The sequence below is a fragment of the Ochotona princeps genome, chromosome 8, assembly GCF_030435755.1.
Source record: "Ochotona princeps isolate mOchPri1 chromosome 8, mOchPri1.hap1, whole genome shotgun sequence".
NCBI classification, from domain to species: domain Eukaryota; kingdom Metazoa; phylum Chordata; class Mammalia; order Lagomorpha; family Ochotonidae; genus Ochotona; species Ochotona princeps.
Genome location: NC_080839.1, coordinates 15,714,035 through 15,734,798, shown reverse-complemented (window position 1 = coordinate 15,734,798; position 20,764 = coordinate 15,714,035). Strand labels below are relative to the sequence as shown.

Genomic DNA, 20,764 nt, shown 5'->3' with positions numbered 1-20,764 from the left:
AGTTCTAACAGAAGTTCTGTGCCTAGCCTTTTCCCCAAGAACTTGGAAGAGGTGCATCTGTTTGAGGATTAGCAGAGTTGGCCCTCTGTGTAGGATGGGAGAAGGGCCGCCACATCTAGGGGTGTAACTGATCTGGGATTAGAAATAATTGAAGAGGAGAATCAAGATGGCGGAATAGGGTAAGGACACGTTTATACAGATGGAAAAACATTTAACCAGGATGAAGCAGAGAGGACATATTCCAGGAAATAGGAGAGGACAGAACAACAGCAGAGGGGGGGAGGGGTACCGGGAGACTGACAGACACAGGAAAGCAGCGGACACAACGGTGTGGTGTTGCAGAGACTGATACTCCAGCACGGCGATCTGAACTCCACAGCAGCCGGAACTCCACCAGCAACCAGGTGGGAAGGGACTTTCACTGGGAGCTCGGGTGGTGAACCCAGACAAAGAACTGTCCAGTCTGCTGGTCCGTTTGATTTGACCAGGAGCTTGCTGGTCCGTTTGATTTGACCAGGAGCAGAGACGGAACAGCAGATCTCAGATGGGCAGTGCAAGAACAGAGCGGATTAGAAATAATTGAAGAATGTCTGTACTAAACATGTATAGTTTTTTTTTCTTCTTACTCCTAAAGCATCCAGTGCAATACCTGTTTGCATAGCATTTATATCATTAAGCATTCTGAGTAATCGAGGGATAATTTCACATATGCAGGTGGATATGGGTAGGCTGTGCAGATCTTATGCCATCTTATGTTTGTGTAAAGGAGTGAGATTTTGGTGTCTGAGGGACTTTGCTGGAATCATTTCTTCATAGATACAAAGTATCCTTGGGCTCTGGAGGCTGGATTTGAGTCACTACTTATACTTTGCTGCCAAAGTTAGAGGAATGGAATAAATAATAGATGTGGGTTGGGTTTTAAATCTGTAACATGGTATACAGGGTGTTTATAAGGTAGGTGTCTTTGTTACTAATGTATGTTAAATACATTGCTTCCAGTGTTCTGCTTGATAGTGCTTCTTCCTCTTCATCTTCTTTTTTAAGATTTATTTAGTTATTTGAAAGAGTTACAGAGAGAGTAAGAGAGAGCTCTTCCATCCACTGGTTCATTCCCCCAAATGGCTGCCATTAGCTGGGCCAGTCTAAAGCCAGAAGCTACTTCCAGGCCTTCCATGTTGAGTGCAGGGACCCAAGGACTTGGGCCATCCTCCCCTCCTTCCCAGTCCATTAAGCAGGGAGCTGGATTGGAAGTGGAGCCTCTAGGGCTCGAATTAGTGCCCATTTGGGGTGTTGGAACACAGGTGGAGAGGCTTAATTCGCTGTGTCATGGCAACAGCTCAGCTAAACAGTCTTGGAGGAATTTAAGTCAAACAAATCAGACTATTAGGGGAAAAAGCCCTAAGTGAAGGCCCAGTGTATGACCATTTTCTTGGTTGGTACAAATACTATTTAGAGAAAGTGGGAGGGAAGGAGTCCTTAGAAAGAACTAATCAAGGATGGATGTTACATTAGTTGAGTGTAGGGTCATCTAATCAGTAGTTACCAGTCAGCTGTTAGATGTGGAGCTAGGCTAAATCTGTGGCAATCTCATCCTCCAAGAACTCTGGGTCTCATTAGGTGAGACGGCACTAGTGTGTTTTTAGAGAAACAAAAGCAATGCCCTGAAATGCAAGGCCATGCAGGTTGGCTAAGTGCTACAAGAATGGGTGGTATAGACAAAAAGAGTGGTATTTGAGGTAGGGAAGGTTTCTTCCAGCCTATGAGGAGTGTGTTGCAACTGAGATGGAATGTGGCTAGTGAGACAGGCTAAGAGAATCAGGAGGGGAAGACAAGAACAAAGGTACCAGACAGTGAGCTGGTCAAGGACTAGGCTAGAGGAAAATGGGATAAAAACCTTACAATTCAACGGGATTGGGTACCATCCAAAATAATAAACCTGGAAGATACTGGATGACTTCAAGGTGGGGCATTTTGAATAAGGGAGATTGGAGACAGATTACTTGTGAACAGTATTGAGGTTGATTGGAGTTGGGAGAGAGCCTGGCTTGGAGGCAAATACCTAAGCATCCAAGTTGACCTGATGAAATAGGATCTGTTACTAGGTAGTGGCAGTAGAGGTTTAAAGGGACACCTGCTGAACAGTCTGAGGGAAGGAAGGAGCAGGGCTTGGTGCCAGGATCCTGGCAGAATGGGGGAAGGGCTGGCAAGGCAAGGGTTGATGTGAGGTTCTGAGTATGCATGACAGGTGCATAATTACAGAAGTAGGAAGAAAATAGAAAGTTCAGGAGAGGAGAAGGAATAAATCTGAGTTCGATTTTGAAATGTGAGTTCCAGATTGGAATGCTACAAGAAATGTTATGTGATTTGAGTTTAAAGCAGTGAGTAAGTTGCCTAAATTTGGGACCATGGTGGGCGTTGGGCCTAGCCAGGCAGTTAAGATGTCTTAAGACACTTGCCTCCCTGTCAGAGTGTCTAGGTTCAACTCTTGCTGCTGTAGGCCCTTGGGAGTGGCAAGTGATGGCTTAAGTAGGGAAGACCCTGCCACCTCTGTGGGAGACCAAGGATGGGTTCCCATCTCCTGGATTTTATCTGGCCTGTCCCCAAACGTTGGGGACATCTGGGCTGTGAAGTAGGCAGTAGTATTCGGCTTGTCTGTATTTCAAATAAATGAATGAAAATAATCCATGTACCCATATCCCCGTTTTTCTTCTCCCTACAATTTTTGCCTTATATGCTTTGTTATTTTTAAAAGGCTGCTTGATTTATCTGAGAGGCCGAGTTAGAGACTGCCATAGCCAGGAGCTTTATCCAAGGCTCCCATGTAGGGTGCTCCCATGTAGGGAGCTTTATCCGAGGCTCCCATGTAGGGTGAGGGGCCCAGGTGCTTGGGCCATCTTTACTGCTCTTCCCAGGGCATTTAGCAGGGACCTGGATCACAAGTGGAGCAGCTAGGGCTTAGAACGGTACCCATGGGGGTGCCAAAGCCACAGCCCATGGCAGTCACTGCCGACGCTGTGGTACAGCCCTTTCTTTAGCACTGCTCTTACCTTCCCGTGTGCTGGGGTTTTGTTGTGCGACTTTGCAGGAGATCCACGTTCCTGTTGTCAGTGAGGTTTTCAGAAGCTGTCCTAGCTCCTCCTGTCACTGGTCTCTTTATTCTTTTCCTGAATGTCCTAGGTCAAGAAGCTGGCAGTGTGGGAAAGTAGCTGGAACGCTGCTGACACTCCTCTTTTAGCACTCAGTGGGTGTTAAATCTAAATGTCATGCTTCCTCCCTCCTCCCCTTTGGACTTTGCTGTCTTTTAAAGACTAAAATTCAGACTAACACAGGTTTTCCTCCCTTTTTAAGCCTTTTAGCGATACCTACTTTTTTTTTATTCTAATTTTTTAAAGGTTTAATTATTTTCATCTGAAAGTCAGATTTTACAGAGAGGGATCTTCCATTTTCTGCTCCACTCTCCAAATGGTCTCAACAGCCAGAGCTGAGCCCAGCAGGCCTGAAGCCAGGAGCTTCTCCTGGGTCTTCCATGTGGGTGCAGGTTCCCAAGGACTTGGGCCACCCTCTGCTGCTTTCCTAGACCATGAGCAGAGAGCTGGATCGAAAGTGGTGCAGTTGGGAAATGAACCGGCACACATAAGGGATGCTGGTGGGAGGATTGGCTGGCTGTGCCATCATGCCATCCCATAAATTCTACTTTGTACTTTTTTTTTTTTTTTTGAAGATTTATTTTTATTGGAAAGGCAGATCAGATTTATGGAGAGAAGGGGAGAGAAAGATCTTCCACCTGGCTGGTTCACTCCCACAAAGGCAGGAGCTGAGCTAATCTGAAATCAGGAGCCCTGCAGGACCCCCCTCTGGGGCTCCCATAGTGCGTGCAGGGTCCCAAGGCTTTGGGCCATCCTCTCTGCTTTCCCAGGCCACAAGCAGGGAGTGAAGTGGAGCAGTTGAGACACCAACAGACACCCATATGGGATGCCAGCACTGGCAAGGTGAGGATTTAGCCATTGAGCCATTGTGCTGGCCCCTAAATTCTGCTTTCTGTTTTTCTTCTCCTCTTCCTCCTCCTCCTCCTCCTCCTCTTCTTCTTCTTCTTCTTTTTTTTCTTAAGGGAATGAACCTGGAATGAATTCTAACTCTGGTCCTGTGAGGTCTGGTTTCACTTGGGTGTTATATTTCCCAGATTTCTTATGTGTATCTGCATCAGTATGCGTGTTCCATTTTTAATTGTTAAGATTTGTCTTTTTGTGATAAGCAAGTTAACTTTTAATATCTCAGAAGAGCTCATGCAATATGTGTAGTATTTATAGACTTGGATATGTTAATGTTTTTCTGCCTCCTGGATATTCATAAAAATGTGTTGAGATCTTAGTGATTTCTGGGGGAATTGTACTATCTATTTCTACCAGAACATTCTAGTTTTAGGTGGTGAAGTTTCTAGCCTTTCTGAAAATCTGAATACTGGCCACAGTGGTGGCAGTCCCCTTTTGTGTTGTGCCTCTACGGCGTGGGGTCTATCTCCTGTGTGCGCCTGTAGAGAGTGCCTGCTTCCAGTGTAACTGGTCTTTTATGGACCAGATTAGAACTTTTGATTATCTGTTGAACGGCACCATGGTGCTGTGTGCCAGCCAGTTCACTGCTAGAAGTGCCGTCTTTGACTCTGTGTTTGAGTCCTTCCCTCGTCCCTGTAACTTTGAAAATGACAGATAATTGAAAGTGCTAGTATTGCGTATAGCTGAGAAACAGTTGTCGATTTTAATGCTACCTTTGTTGATTTTATCAGATGGGCCAAAATAGGGAGTGCATCTTGTCGCAGAGTTGGCCCTATATTGTCTTAAGCCTTAGGATCAATAAGGAAGGAGATAAAACAAATATGAACAAATGACTGAAACTGTATGGAGGCTGTTTGTCAAAAACAAGGGCAAGCCAGGATTTATTGTAAACCAGGCACACCCTTTAAAATGAAAGCTTGTTGTACCTTCCTTTGTTTTGACTTGGTTATATTTTTTCTTTTTTTTTTTTTAATTGTTGTTGGAGAAGTAGAATGCTCTCATCTGCTGGGTCACCTCCCGCTAAGGCCCACGACAGCTGGACCAGGACCCTGATGAAGCCAGGAATCTTGAACTTGGTCTAGGACTCCTGTGTAGGTGACAGGGACCCAACTACTGGAGCCATCAGTTAGTTATCTTCCCAAGTGAGTGCTTGCAGGAGACTGGAATGGGCCGTGGAGCTGGCACTTCCCCGGGCACTCTGACTGGGGCTGCAAGCATTCTCACGTCTTTTCTGTGAGGCCAAGTGCCCACCTATGGGTATACTTTGATTGGAATGCCTATGCTGAAATTGAAATGTATTTCATTGTCTTTATGGTAAGCCTTAGGATAATTTTATTGCACAGAGACTGTGGCCTAAAAATGACTTGAATATCTTTAAGATAAGAGTACAAACCTAGAAACTCTTGGGAGGAAGAGAGGAGGAATTTGTAATTGTTGGGGAGCACTTTATTTTGTGAATGTGTGTTGCTGAAACTTTCGGTCTTGGCATCCTGTGACCTTGTCTGAACACACCAGTCCTAGTATTGTGTGGCATGTGTATAGATTCCCTGAGATTGTCTGCTTAGACAACAATGTCATTGGCAGATAGGGACGATATTATTTCCTGATGTACTTGCAGTGTGGGAAATTTAGGATGCAGTAGTATTGTGTAGTAGGCACCCTGTTCTGCAGGAGGGTGGGAGATTGTCGGGCTGCCGAGTGTGAACCTGCTGCCAATTTTATAGGTGTTTAGACTAGGAAGAATTTCCACTGTGGGGCTTGACACTGAGGCTCTGTAATCCACAATTTATTATTTTTTAATGTATTGATACAGAATGCCTGCTGTGTGTCAGTTATGGAATTCAGTGTTTGTAAATAATATGTCTCTTCTGCAGTTAGTTTCTCGGGAATGAAGGACAAGTAACTGCAGTGAAGTGTGAAGTCCTGATAAGGAAGGGCGGGCTGCTGCAGACACAAGTGTTTCCCATGTGCTAGTTCCTTGAACCTGCCAGTAAACGCAGATCTTGAAATGGCTAGGCAGTTAAGTCCAAGGGCAGAGCTTTAAAGTCTTAGCTGGGCTTTCTGAAGAGCAGTTTGGGAGTTAACTCAATTGTGTTTAATTTAGTTTAGCAAATGTCTGATTCTAAAGGAGGCCATGACTATTCAAATTTCTAAGAATAGCATGCTTAAAATCTGTTCAGAAAATAAAAGGTGCTATTCTCTTAAAATCAAATGAAGTTTTTTTTAAATTTAGGCCAACCATGTGTTGGTTCTTTGCTTGGATTTAAAATGTGAATTCTTGTTGAATTAAGTCAGTAAAAATGCTTTTAAGAAATACTCCTGTGGAAGATGATCTCAGGCCTGTTTCTTCCATGCTTGTATATGGAGCCTGTGTCTGGGGAGGTTTGTCAACATAAAACACAGTTTGCCCTGGGGGACTTGTCCTGGATGATAAATGGTTGCCACTGGAGCCAGCCTGGCTTAGTCAAGGTGAAGGTGGCTGTTAGAGTCGTCCCCCCCCACCCCCCACCCCCGCTTTCCTTCTAGGAATTGAATCCAATAGAGTTTGCTTGTTTGCTTTCCTTCCTTCCTTCCTTCTTTCCTTCTTTCTTTCCTCCCTCCCTTCCTCCCTTGTTCCTGTTCCCGTTCCCGTTTCCCTCTGTCTCTTTTTTTTTTCCCCCACGGTAGTATTCTCCTGGAAGCAGATTGTGTTTTCATACAGAGAGAGCAAAAGAACTTTGAAACTTCATTAGGTCTTAGAAGCTTGATCAAATCTCAGCCTGGTCATTGTAGTGATTTGCAAACCTGTTTCTACCTTTGGCTGCTTTCCACTGAATCCATTTGAAGATGCATTTGTGGAATCTTTCTAAACAGGGCTTTCCCAGGGTTCTCTTTTAGGTTGTTTTTGTTATATTTTTCTTGAGCTTCTAAATACAGACCTGGGTCAGTTAACATAAGGGCATATTCTCAAAGCTCAGTTGTTAGGTGATTTCATTATTGTGCGACTGTCATTGAGTGAACTTAGACAAGCCTCAGTGGTGTAGCAATGCTGTGTTACCTGTACAGTCATGGATGTGATCCGTCTTTGATACGTTATGTGTCAGAGGACTGTACCTTGTAGACATACCTTGGAAGATACCAGAAGCATTCAGTGTTGACTGACCCTATACTCCTGGCATTTATAGTTGATGTCTCTGGACCTGGCATTGCTCTTGGACTGAGATTTGTAAAAGCAGCTGACCCCTTCAAGTGTTCTGGGTGCCTGAACTTTCTAATCTCTCCCCACTCTTCATACCTGCCTAGCTTTTCCCTGTGTTCTGCTTGAAAATATCTCCATTTTCCTAGTTGACTCAAGCGAAAAACCTTAGATAACCTGCACATCCTTGGCAGTGCTGCTGCCCTCTCCCTTGGGAATTGTTGCTGCAGCCTCATGACATCACTGGTTCTGTTCTGCTCCTATCAATCAGTGTGTCATTATTATTATTATTATTATTATTATTATTATTATTATTATTATTATTTGAAAGGCAGATTTACAGAGAGAAGGAGAGACAGACAGAGAGATCCTCCATCCACTGGCTCACTCTTCAAATGGCCACAGCAGCTGGAGCTGGGCCAGTCTGAAGCCAGGAGCCTCCTCTGGGTCTCCCACATGGACACAAGGACCCAAGGCCTTGGGTGATCCTCTGCTGCTTTTATTGGCACATTATCAGGGAACTGGGTTGAAAGTGGAATAGCCAACACTGGAACCAGCACGCTTATGGGATGCTGACACTGCAGGTGGAGGTTCAACATGCTACATCACAGTGCCACCCCAGAGTGACCATATTAAAACATTAGATCAGTTTGCCTTTTCTGCCCCCAACTTAGAGGGCTACTGTACCCTCAGTCTTTTTCTTGTACTTTCTTGGGTCCTATTCCAGATCTGTTAAATGAGAAACTTTGGGAATGGAGCCCAGCTACTTTTAACAAGCCCTCCAGGTAATTCTGGTCTAAATTAAGGTTTGAGAACCGTGGACCTAACATGATGCCTCAATTGGCTAACCCTCTTCTTGCAAGTGCTGGCATCCAATATGAGCACCAGTTTGTGTCCTGGTTATTTCACTTTCTGTCCAGCTCCCTGCTTGTAGCCTGGGAAAGCGGTTGAGGACGGCCCAAAGTCTTGGGACCCTGCACCCACATGGGCAACCCGGAAGAAGTTTCTGGCTGTGGATCAGCCCAGCTCTGGCCATTGCAGCCATTTGGGGAGTGAACCAGCAGATGAAAGATTTTTCTATCTGTCTCTCTCTGTAGATCTGCCTTTCCAATAAAAATAAATAAATCGGGCCCGGCAGCGTGGCCTAGCGGCTAAAGTCCTCGCCTTGAACACCCCGGGATCCCATATGGGCACCAGTTCTAATCCCAGCAGCTCCACTTCCCATCCATCTCCCTGCTTGTGGCCTGGGAAAGCAGTCGAGGACGGCCTAATGCTTTGGGACCCTGCACCCGTGTGGGAGACCTGGAGGGGGTTCCTGGTTCCTGGCTTCGGATCGGCGCGCATCGGCCCGTTGCAGCTCACTTGGGGAGTGAATCATCTGACGGAAGATCTGCCTCTCTGTCCTCCTCCTTTCTGTATATCTGACTTTGTAACAGAAATAAATAAATCTTTTAAAAAAAATCTTGGGGAGTAAGGGGGAGGAACTACTGCTACACAGTATTGGTTAGGCTGTCAGAAATCCAATCTGTTGCTTTCAGGTGGTGATGGGTGGCTATTGTAATGACTGTCTGCTACTGTAACTGGATTTGTTCTCTCCATTTGCTCCTTCCCTTTTGCCTGCTGGAGAAACACAGTTTGGAGGGAAGTAGTGTAGGGAGGATATAAGTTTAGAAAGTCTTAGTTGATTGGTCAGGGGTTCTTAAGACACTCCTCGGTTCCCATGCCTCACTAGGAGACTTCAGGGGATTCAGTCTCCGATTGTACTTGTGGCTAAGGTTATCATGGAAACGAAAAATCCACAAAGAGAACAGGCTCATTGGGTCAAGTCCAGAAAAAAACAGCAGAAAACATAAGAATTCTCTCCCAGTAGAATTACACAGGACACACTCAGTTCCTCTAGCAGTGAATGAGAACAAGTGTTCAGTGTGGTCAGAGAAGCTCAGGGTCCCACGTGTTTATTGCGACCAGTCATGGAGACATCATCTGACCAACATGGAAAGCAGGTGTTCATCATAAACATAAACTGTACACCAGTTTAGGCATGGTGGGCCACTTTGATCAGTTATGGACTCCCAGATTCCCAGATGCCAGCCAAGGGCCACCTTTGCTTACGACTTTAAGGATGGTAGTATCAGGCCTGTGGTATCAACTCTTTTCTGCCAATCATGGTATCTAAATAAATTTGAATTTTCTTCTTTATATGGAATATGGAACATTTATACTAAGTCATCTTTTGGAAATTCGTTAGCAATCACCATATTTGGAGAATGACTTGGGCAGACATTTAGCACAGTAGTTTGACACCTCCATCCTGTATGGGAGTGCCTAGTTCAAGTCTCTTACCCACTTCTGATGCAGCTTTCTGCTCGTGTGCACCATGGGAGGCAGCTGATGATGGCTCAGGTTTGTGTTCCTGTCCTATATGTGGGAGACCTGGAGAGAGTTCCAGGCTCCTGGGTTCAGCCTGGCCAAGAACCAACAGTTGTGGGCACAGAGGAGGGGAATGATGAGAGTGGATTTTCTGCCTTTAAAATAAAATGGGAATGAAGCTTTTGAAAAACTTAGGCTTGTCACATCAAAGTATATACTTTTTAAAAAATAATTCCTTGGACCTGAGCTGAATAATTTACTAAATTACACTTTACGAAAAACAGTAATGTCTTTGACAGTGTTACTCATAGTCTGTGCTGAGTTTTGCAATTATGAAAGTGGCTTATTTCTTAAAGTTTTTATTTTAAGCTATCATTCCCACTATTCTCTTGAAAAACAACATCTATGACCATCTGCTTAAAGCAGATACTGATTTTTCTTCCATCTATTTGAAATTTGCCATCTTTGGGTTTGCTTTAGTGACTAATCAGTTTTTCTCTTTCATAGGCCAAGATGCTGAATTGTCAGGGACACTTTCACTTGTTTTGACACAATGCTGTAAGAGAATAAAGGATACTGTTCAAAAATTGGCCTCAGACCACAAAGACATCCACAGCAGTGTTTCTCGGGTTGGAAAAGCCATTGATAAGGTATGTATTAAAGGAACTGTTTTTTTTAGCATGATAACTTCCAGCAATACTTTCCCATTGTGTTTTATTTTTCCTTTCCTCTTTGCTTTTGGTAACTTTTGCAGGTGTGGTGTTACTGTATGTATATGTGTGTGTGTGTGTACATATATATATATATTTTTTTTTTAAGAGGGGTAAAAGGAAAAGAAAGATCTTCCACCCTCTGTTTCATGCCCCAAATGGCTGTGGCTGGGCCAGGCTGAAGCCAGGAGCCAGAATCCTCCTCCAAGTCTCCCACCTGGGTTCCAGGGATCAAACTTTCCTGATGTTTTCCCCTACATCTATAGGGAAATTGAATCAAGAGTGCAGCAGGGACTTAAGAGAGAGGCTGGCTTTACAGCCTGTGGCCTAACTTTGCCACACAACACAGGCCCTACTATGTTACTCTTAAAAGTTTGTTGTTCTTGTTATTTATTTTAAAAAAATAAAGCCAAAAAAGCTCCTCCTTTTATAGCTTTGTTTGTCCATTTGCTCATATGACTAAAGCTCATAGGGTCAGCAAAAAGTTCCAGCAACCTTTAGTTCAGTCTGTGGGAGTTTGTTTTGCAGGAGTAACTTTGCCTGCCTCCTGAGTAATTCCCTGACTGCTGCTCTGTCTGTTGTTGTGGAATGATTAGATTTACACCCTTGCATCAGGCTCCGGGCATTATCTGAACGCCTGTCTTCCTGTGGGCACTCTGGTTCCTTCCTTCATTGTGCCCTTCTGTGTGAGTGTGTGGGTTGGTTGCTAGCTTGCTGGGCCAGTCACTTTGGTAGGTGAATTTTTTTCTTGTGACATTTCCTGAATAAGCAGTCTTGGACTTAGTGGTTGACTCCTAAGTAATCATTTTTAGTACTGGGCAGGTTTTACCCAGGGAGTTTATCTTTTTTAAATTTTTTTTAGGAATTATTTTTGTTTGAAAGGCATATTTTTATAAAAAGAGAAGGAGAGACAGAGTTCTTCCACTTGCTGGTTCACTACCCAAATGGCTGCAACAGCTGGGAGCCTGGACCAGGCCAAAGCCAGGAGCCTGGAGTTCATGTGGGTCACCCATGTATGTGAGTGGCAGGATCCCCCGTCTTAATGCTGTTAGTAGAACAAGTGGGATTCAAACCAGCACTCATGCTGCACCTCAATGCCATACCCTAGAAATTACCTTATTGAGCAGTATTTATTGGAAAGCAACGCCTGAGTTTGTTAACATCAGAATTCTATGCTTATTAGAACACAGGATTTACTGGTAGGTGCTTTGTGAATGGTTGTGAGTGACAGGGGAGTCTGGGTACTTGAGTTAGTGGCCAGTGACATTTCACGGAAGGCTCTCTGTGATGGTGCCAGGACTCTTTGACTCTACAGTAGGATCTGAGAGGAGTTGGCAGCAGCACAGTGCTAGACCTTGTTGGGTCAGGGTTGGCAGCTGCCAGCCAAGGCCTGGAAGACAGTGAGTATTCCTGAATTAGCTTTGAGGTCATGAAGCCTGTTGGATGGCTTCCAGGGAGTGAATACAGCTTGGAAGTGGGGCATTGCAAGTCTTCAGTTGTTACCTGAAATAGTTGCTGTGTGTTTAAGACCCAAGGGGATGATGATGGAGCACTTCAGAGATGGCCTTAAAACTGGCTGAGGGTCTCAGTTTCTCTTGGGCCATAAATAGAAGTGGTGTTGAAGTTCATTGTTGAAAGTGAATGAGCAGGCCCGGTGATTCTTTGGGTCCAAGCTAAGGGAGAATCGTAGTGGGCTCCTGGGGTTACCCTAGGTAGACCGTAAAGCTGCTATCTGCGGTTGTGAGAGTGTCTGGATGGCAGAAGCAGATGTTGCCCTGCCCTGCCAGTGAGAAGAGCTGTAGCTTCCACAGTAGTCAGAGGCAAGGATCTGGAAAGAGAGCCCAGCGTCTTCGACTCCTTGGGATAGTCTCAGGCATATGACCAAGTAGGAGGTTGTGTGTTCTGTGTTCTGTTGCAATTGCTACTAGAATTTCCTGTGTCCTTGCTCCTGGGGACTCTCCCAGAGCAGGTCTTTCTACAGGCCCAGCAGGTCTTTACAGATACTCAGAAGGGTGGCAGGTATTTCGTCTTCTCTTTGAGGTGAATTCTGTTGACGAACTTGGTGCCAAAACAGAAGTATCTCTTTCAGAACGGAAAGCAAGAGAATACGTGTATGGCAAATGATTTATATTTTGGCTTTTTTAGTGGAGAGGATGTATTTGAGATAGATGTTCCTAATACATTACATATTTTAATTTGTTCATTCCTCTCTTGAGAATGTTTTGTTTTTCATGAACTTGGAAGTTATAAGGGTGTTTTCAGATAATTTTTGTATAGTTTCTTTGAAGAATTATTTTGTATTCCTGTGAAAATTATTCAAATTCTAGGTGACCTGGATTCTATAGTCTCACATGCCATCCCAGTGAGTCTTAGACTGCGCTCTAGAACCACAGAGGAAAACCAGCCCAGTCCCTAGCATCTTTCGGTACACTTCCTCGTGGTGTTTTTGGAATCTACTTGGCCTCAGCTGTAAAGAGGCAGCCCTTCCTCCTCAGACCTGCCTGGATACTGCCAATAGACTTACCATGTTGTGTGTGAATTTTGTCACAGAAGGCTCCACTGTTGTGAAGCCTTGCTATTCTCTTCATCTGACCCTGATAAACTTGGGCAAGTTCTGGGCAGCTTGTTGGAAAGGCTGCGTAGACTTAGTGAGTTCGTGGTGAACAAGTGGGGTGAAGCAGAAGCCAGTGTGGCCTGATCTGTTAAGTACCACACAACACACAGAGCTGACTGGGATCCTGGAATGCCGCCTGGCAGCCTGGGAGCACCACCTTCAGGGCACGCCATCCCACCCTCACAAGAGGATGGTCAGAGACATCCCACTGGCGCCTTTGTGAGCAGACAGGTTTGAGTAAGAGTGTGACTCATTTTTGACATGCTGAATAATAATTCTCCCTTTATCTTTAATTCATTTAGTCTTTCATTGATGTGTACTTTTTAAAAGTTAAATTTTCTCTGGCTATGACTTCTGAAAATGTAAACAGAAAAGAAGTTTCTGCTGGCAGTAGCTGAGGCTTTTTTTTTTTTTAGCTTTTAATTATTGGAAATATAAAAAGTTGAAGTCTACTTTAACAAGTTGCTTATTTCCAAGTGCCCCACAGAATGATTCCTAATTAAAATAAGTGATACCAGCCATTGGATTCTGTGAGAAAACAAAACAAAACACATTATGTATATATATTTTAGTATAAAGCAATTGTTTGTTGGGTGTTTTTAATTTCTTGACCCATTTGTAGAAAATGTGGAGTTCTGTCCTATTTGGGGCATTTTCTTCAGTGTTTTACTTTATCAGTTGACTTTTTGTAAATTGACTTTGTAAGAACAATCAGTAACAATCTTTACTGCTTTACCTTTGAAGTGTGTGTATGTATGTTGAAATCATTAGTTCTAAGATCGTAAAATCTGCCATAGTACAGTTAACATAAAAAAACAAAGGATGTGCCCTTCGTAAGATGGACATCTCCTTTGATCATACAAAAAGCTTTTGTATGTATTAAATATCTAGGAAAATTCTGCAACATAAAAATGAGTTTGTGTAGGATAGATGCTGTTTATGATTGCCATGCTCTTTATCATATCTAAGGTTTTGAGAGTTGTTACCTTAAATTTGACATTATATGGGCAAGATTTAGAAGAGAAACAACAGCCTTGGAAGTATGCTTGGCTCATAAACACAAGTTGACTTGGTTAGCATGCCTGCTGTTTTTGGGAGTAGGGAAAGATCAGGTTCAAGATAGGCCAGGAGATGAGGAGTGTATGATGAAAGAGCTGAAGCTTTGCTTGCTTGACCTATTTTTATGATATGAAAATAGACTAAGGAGTAGTCGGGAGTAGGAAGATAATAGCTGCTAGTGATCTGAGTGTGGACCATGTTCCAGCTAGGGACTAGGTGCATCGATGCTCACATCCTGTGATGTAAGTGTGATTTGTTACATTACATATGAGAACTCTAAGACTCAGTATCATACCCTGGGTAGATCCTGGAAAGTGATGGATCAAGCTTTGGGAAAAGTCCTCACCTAAGGCTTTGGCCTTAAACACTGTGCTGTACTAGGGAATCAGTGAGGCATTTGAATGTCTGGTATTGTTGAAGGGGGGAAACAATGGTTACAATTGTTTTGAAATGATCTTCTGCCACTAGATGGAGCATCTACAGTCAAGGAGAAATGCCCATCATTAGAGTGAACGGAATAATGATGTAAATAGTGACATTCTGAGTATTTTAAGATCATAGGTGTGGACAGCCTGGAACTGTGTTTTACTAACATATTTCTGGGATGTTAGAGAAGACGAAAATAGTAATGGGAACTGAATTCTTGTGTCCAGCCTTAAATAGCCCTTTAGGTAAAGTGGGTAAGTTATATAATAGATCCAAAATTCTAACATTATGTAATGACAAAAAACTTAGAGCAGACAGAACAAAAGCATGAAGGAAGAAAAATTTAAAGAGACTAGAAAATTCACTCTCATTTTTAAGAATAAAAAGTATGCCAAGTTCTGAAATGTAAGTGTAATTTGATACATCATGGGTAGAATTTCTGGAATTAGCAAAAAGGAACAGTTGACTGATTTATAAAAAAGGAAAATACTGGTACCAGGCCAGGAGGTAATGTGTTTGCTGAAAGTAGATCTAAAGCTGTGCCTGCCTCTGCTCCTCAAGCTACTGGAGAACCCTTGGAGAAGATGCAGTAGGCAGTGTGTCTCAACTTCTGGAAGGACTTCATAAAGTGCACTGCTCTGATCCGGATGAAGGATGCTGCTTTCTAAGGCACGTGGTGTGAAGAGGAGCTGCTGTGCTCTGAGGAGGAGCCTGACTTAACCTAACCATTGGGTGGCTGTAGGATGGAGGTCTCAAAGTCCTCCCTAGGATCTTTCTCATGAGCTCTCAAGGAAGGAGGGGCTGCAAATGCATAAGCCTGGGAATGATTAGTAGCCCTTGGAAGGGGACTTTGTTCTAGGAAACAAAGCCCAGAGGCTGAGAGAGGCCCAGTTACACTCCTGCCTACCCCTTTCTTTAAGTCCTACCTTGCTTGAGGATAAAAGGATTTGTGTTTATACGATGAGTTCTGACTCATGGAAACACCTGGCTGCTCTCTGTGACTTCACTCCTGGCAGGCTTCAGCTCCTGTAAAACCGTTTTGGTTCTGTCCTTTTCTGGCTAAAGCCCATTTACAAACAAAATGAGTTAAATTTTCTTTCTCTGCCGTCTGTCACATTACCTCATTAGTTTGAAGTGACAGGCATGTATTTTTCTTGTTACTTCTGTTCTGAACAGAATGAAGCTACATTATTTAGCTGCTGCTGCTACTGGAAAGCCAGGATCTTTGTAGTTGGGCCTCAGTATTGGGTTCCATTGTGGAAAAGTCCCCCGGACCTGGAGATGGTAGAGACCCTATTTGTTTGTGTCTAGAATAAGAAGGATTGTACTTTGTCCAGCATCCAAGGCCAGTTGGATTAAGAGGACCAAAAAGGGTATTAGACCCACTAAAACCTTGCTGGCTTACCCAATCTGTGATTATACTTCAATGATTTTAGGTTAATGAACTTACCGTCAGTATCTCTTAGTCTTTTATATATTTGTTTGCATTTGATTCCTTTAAATAATGATTCAGAAGGTTTGTTGGCATGACCTGGCTGGCCGTTGAGCTGCTGTGTGTTAAAGGCTTGCTCTTGGACGGGTACCGGTAGAGGTCTTCATGTACATTATCTAACTGCTCCTCACTTTGGGAGACAGTGATTTATGTCCTCTGATGTACTTGTTAAAGCTGAGATTTAAGTAATTGACCTGAGGTCATAGACCTGGAAAACAAATAGAAGAGATGGGCTTAAAACCCAGATTTGGAGGTGGCCATTTGACCTAGCAGTTCAGTTGCTCTTGGGTGCCTGTATTCCATATCAGAGTGCCTGTGTTTGAGTCCGCTTTGGGTGCCAGCTGCCTGCTCACGCACAGCCCGAGGAGGCAGCTGTCGCTGGTTTGAGTAGTTGGATGCCATGGTGGAGGTTTGCATGAGTTGCTGGCTCCTGGCTTCTGCCCCAGTCAGGGACTGTCCTGAACATGTGGGGAGTGAGGCAGTGAGTGGAATCTCACTTAAAATCTCACTTATCTGTGTCTCACACAGCAGCAGCATGCTAAATTCAAAGACCCAGAGGAAACCTTGTCTACTGAAGTTTCTGCAAAGAATTGCTCCCTTGAACCCTGAGGATACCCACCACACATGAATTTCTCTCATTCATATCTAGAAGCATGCAGGGATGTTTATTCTCTTTGATAGAACTAAACAGTTACACAGACTTCTGTTCCAGTCCTGATGCATTGCGAGGAGACTGACCGCAGTCAGAGAGGTGAAATGACAGGACTGCAGATGTCACAGTTGGTTCGATTTTGTGCCTTTTGTGGATCTTCAAGTCCAGCAGAGTAGCTTGGCATCTTGGCATGGCTCTTTCCTCTGTAAAGTAAGGGCCATCCTGGTGAATCTGTCTTTCCTGTTTGAAAACCAAAGTAGAGGTATGAATGTCGTACAGAGGAGGCCATGGGATGTTTGAAAAGGTAGCAGCTGCATCTAAGATGAATCTCCAGAGTGCTGAATATGAAACACCACTAAATTTGTTTTCCAGCCCACAGCTTCTCTGTCTGGTATAACTTTAAGTAGGAGTCATTTCATTGTAGCACAGTCTGCTTGCTTAGTCATCAGCTTTACTGATAATTACCAGGTTCTTCCTAAAGGGCTTATACTAAATTACCATCCTACAAACTTGTTTAACACTTCCTGTTTGCTCATTTCTTACCTCTGCTGGGTATTAGCAGACATTCAAATTTTTTTTTCTAAGATTTATTTTTATTGGGAAGTCAGATATATTGAGAGGAGGAAAAACAGGAAGATCTTCCGTCCAATGGCTCACTCCCCAAGTGGCCTCGAAGGTCAGAGTTGCACCATTCAGAAGCCAGGAGCCTCTTCCATGTCTCCCACACGGGTGCAGGGTCCCAAGGCTTTGAGCCGCCCTCGACTGCTTTCCCAGGCCACAAGCAGGGAGCTGGATGGGAAGTAGGGCTGCAGGGATTAAAATCAGCACTGCTATGGGATTTTGGCGCATGCAAAGCGAGGACTTTAGCCACTAGGCTACCATGCCTGGCCCTGACATTTCAGTTAAAAAAAAAAAAAAGAATTTTGTTATTAAAATTATTTTTTTAGTTTTTATTTATTTTATCTGACTGACTGGCAGACAGCTCCCATACACTGATTCACCTCTTAAATCCTCACAGTGACTGGGGCTGGGCCAAAACCAAGGAATGTGCCCTGGTATCCCACATGGATGGCAGGAACCCAGTAAATTGAGCCGTCACTGCCTCACCACACCATGGGTCCACCTGAGTAGGTAGCTGGAGTCAAGAGCTGGAGCTGGAATCAAACCCAGGTGCTGCTGTGTGATGTGAGACTTGGTATCTTGACTGCCGGACTAAACCCTTGCTCCTAGTTTTGTGTTTGATTATCTTTGAGATTGAGTAATATCTTTTCACTGTGGACCACAAGGATTCCCCGCTGTTTTGACTTGGGTGAGGTAGTTCTCTTCTGCCATCTGATGGGAACCAGAATCCACATCATCTATACTGTTAGGTTGCTTTGCAGTTTGCCTGTCATTGGTAGCCTAGATTGACTGTGTGCTTACCAAAGAAATTTGTACCTGATAGGTCCAACAGTTATGCATTGTTAGGCTTATGCACCAGTTTTTCCTCAGAATCAGAGGGGTAGTTTGAGGGGGAGGTACTTAATACTACCGGAGAATTGGCACCTGTGAAATAAAAGTGGGTAGTGCGATGTTGGCACCAGTGTCTGCTCAGTATTTGTAATTTCATAAAATGCGTTCAAGAAAGGGACTGGGAGAAAAAATGAAAAAAAAAAGAAAAAAGAAAAAGAACGAAACTGGGTTTTCATGGTGGCGGTGAAAGCCAGTCCTTAAAGTTGGGCTGACTTGAGAGCAGGTTCTTGAAGCAGCTATGGAGTTAGGGTGGTCTGTTTAGACCTCACAATTTCAAAATGAATTCTTATTAGAGTTATTGGTGCCTCTGTCTCAGCTTCCAGATTTAGTATTTTCTGGCTTGCCCCTTCCAAATCAGAACATCTCTCCAGATAGATATACCCTTGAATATATGCTTCATTGTTCCTGATTCTTGCTGAGTCCTCCTTCCCATTAAGAGGCATTGTGCCCAGGTTGGCTTTCAAAGTGTGAGAGGAAAAAGTGTAGTAAAGCAAGATGCTAATTATAGATAGACATTTCTCTTCCTCAGCCACCTCCTTCACTTGTCCCTCCCAATGCTACTGGGCAGTGTGCAGATGAGGTGGTCGCCTAGTAACAGAAGCTGGAACTGATTCCGGCCCTGAAGCAAAATTAAGAACCTGCAGTTTTAACCAGAGGAGTTTGACCTTATGATAGTCGAGGTTTTCACTACTTGTGACTAGAAAATACACTGTGAAAGTAGTTTGCTTTTTTGCCTCAGGGAGTTTGAACTAGAGAGTTAGAATGAAAGAACGGAATTTCTTACTATGACTTTCTCATTCATGCTCATTTTCTAAGAATAGAAAGTAAGTAACCGAGTTTGAATATTGAGAACCATTAAGGTTGTTGGATTTTCTTAACTCATGTATACTACATGTAATACTTCATAAACCTTAAAGAAATAAAGGGAAAGACACTGGTAAAAAAGAAAAAACTCTGTAGCAAACTCTTTGGAAATTGTTCAAATATTAGACAATTTAGAAAGTTTCCTAGGTGATCAACATTTGCTTTTGTTAGGTATATTAGGGAAAGTATTCGGGGAATACTTTTATTTTTATTTATTTTTTGAATACTTTTATTTTGATCTGAGCAGATACTGTCTAGTATGGCAACTGTTAAAAGTTCTGATTTAATATATTCTACCAAGTCGAATAGTCTGTTTCAGTGTTTTTTTTTTTTTTTCTACCTGACCAGCATGTCTTCCAAAGTTGTTTCATTTCTTTGCTTAGGACAATGCCGGATGAATTTGCTGAACTTTGAAGGTTTAGTTTGGATTGGACTTGATAGATCAGTGAGGAAATTTTTACTAGTCTTAGTGATTCTGGCTTACGGGGTGTACTTAGAGGCAGATCCCAGGGTTTGTAATCAGTTCTGTCATCTTCAGGTACCCTTGCCTTTAGTCATCTCTGTGGTCTTTAGGCTCGAAAATACCCCATCAGTTGCTGTTAGGACCTCTGCTCAAGTCCAGAAAGGAAAAATGTCAGTGTTTTGTCACTGACAGCCTAAGGATAGAAAAGCTTGTTCCAAAGTGTGGATGAAGTGTTAGGAAATTAGCTGTCAACAAGTAGAACCTAAGAGAAACAGTGGTGGTTCTCCTGTGCCTGGCAGCAGTCTCTGGGGTCTGTGCCTGGCTGCTTCAGACCAGGAAAGACGTCTGCAAAAGGAAGATGACTGTGCTGAAGACTGACAGCCGTCTTGGCATTTGTGTTTTGACCGGGTGGCTCCAAATGTTGGTATGTGTGTTACCAACTGACAGTAGAGGAGACAGGTGTCTGTGGGGAAGCAGTGTGCTTCCTCAGGGTGTACTCTCCAGCACGGTGCTAACTGGGAATAGTAGTGGTTTGCAGTTGCTCTTGTGGGTTACTCCACCCGCTTTTGTAAGTGCCATAAAGTAATTCAGTTGTCATTTCAGTTAAATAAAAAATCTTGGCTAAGTTTGTGTGCTTTACAGAAAGGTATAAAAGGCTTATTAGAGGGTAGTGCCTTTGAAGGGTAAGGGCGAGTTGAAGAACTGGATAGGAAAAGCTTTTCAGGTTGTTGAGGAGATTTGCCCATAATGTTATTTCAGGTTCCCTTCTGTTATTTTATATTTTATCAGAAAAGCTTAGCAGTTTTAGAGCAGGTCAGCCAGCAATAAATTCCATTTTCCTTCATGTGAGAGTGTCTTTATCCATCGTCATTCCTGAGGGGTGTTTTGCCTGGGTATAGAGTTCCTTTTGAGTACTCAATGAATGTTTGGCCCCTCCTTTCTGGCCTCTGAGGTGTCTGAGAATTCTACAACTGTTTGAATTATAGTTTCCATAAAAGTAACCCCTTGGCTGCTTGCTTGGCTCTCTGTAAAGATTTATTTTTATTGGAAAGGTAGATTTACAGAGAGGAGGAGAGACAGAAAGATCTTCATCTGCTGGTTCACTCCCTAAGTGGCCATAATGGCCACAGTTGAGCTGATCTGAAACCAGGAACTAGGAGCTTCTGGCTCTCCCATGCGGGTGCAGGGTCCCAAAGCAGTCCTCGACTGCTTTCCCGGGCCACAAACAAGAAGCTGGATGGGAAGTGGAGCAGCTGGGATATGAACTGGTACCCATATGTGATCCTGGCATGTGCAGGCAAAGATTTAGCTGCTGGGCCACTGTGCTGGACCCATCAGGTTTTTTCTGTACCAGTTTTTATCCTGTTCTATGGTCCTC

At 43.6% G+C, this 20,764-nt stretch overlaps 1 protein-coding gene across 2 annotated transcripts in view; it reads left to right on the top strand.

Annotated features, from left to right (window-relative positions):
- Window positions 1–20,764, top strand: part of RMND5A (required for meiotic nuclear division 5 homolog A) — a 49,522-nt gene that overhangs the window by 7,810 nt on the left and 20,948 nt on the right. For both annotated transcript variants that reach the window (XM_058667653.1, XM_012928575.3), the window contains exon 2: window positions 10,102–10,244. In XM_058667653.1, the coding sequence (XP_058523636.1) occupies window positions 10,102–10,244 (143 nt within the window). The remainder of the gene's footprint in view (window positions 1–10,101; window positions 10,245–20,764) is intronic.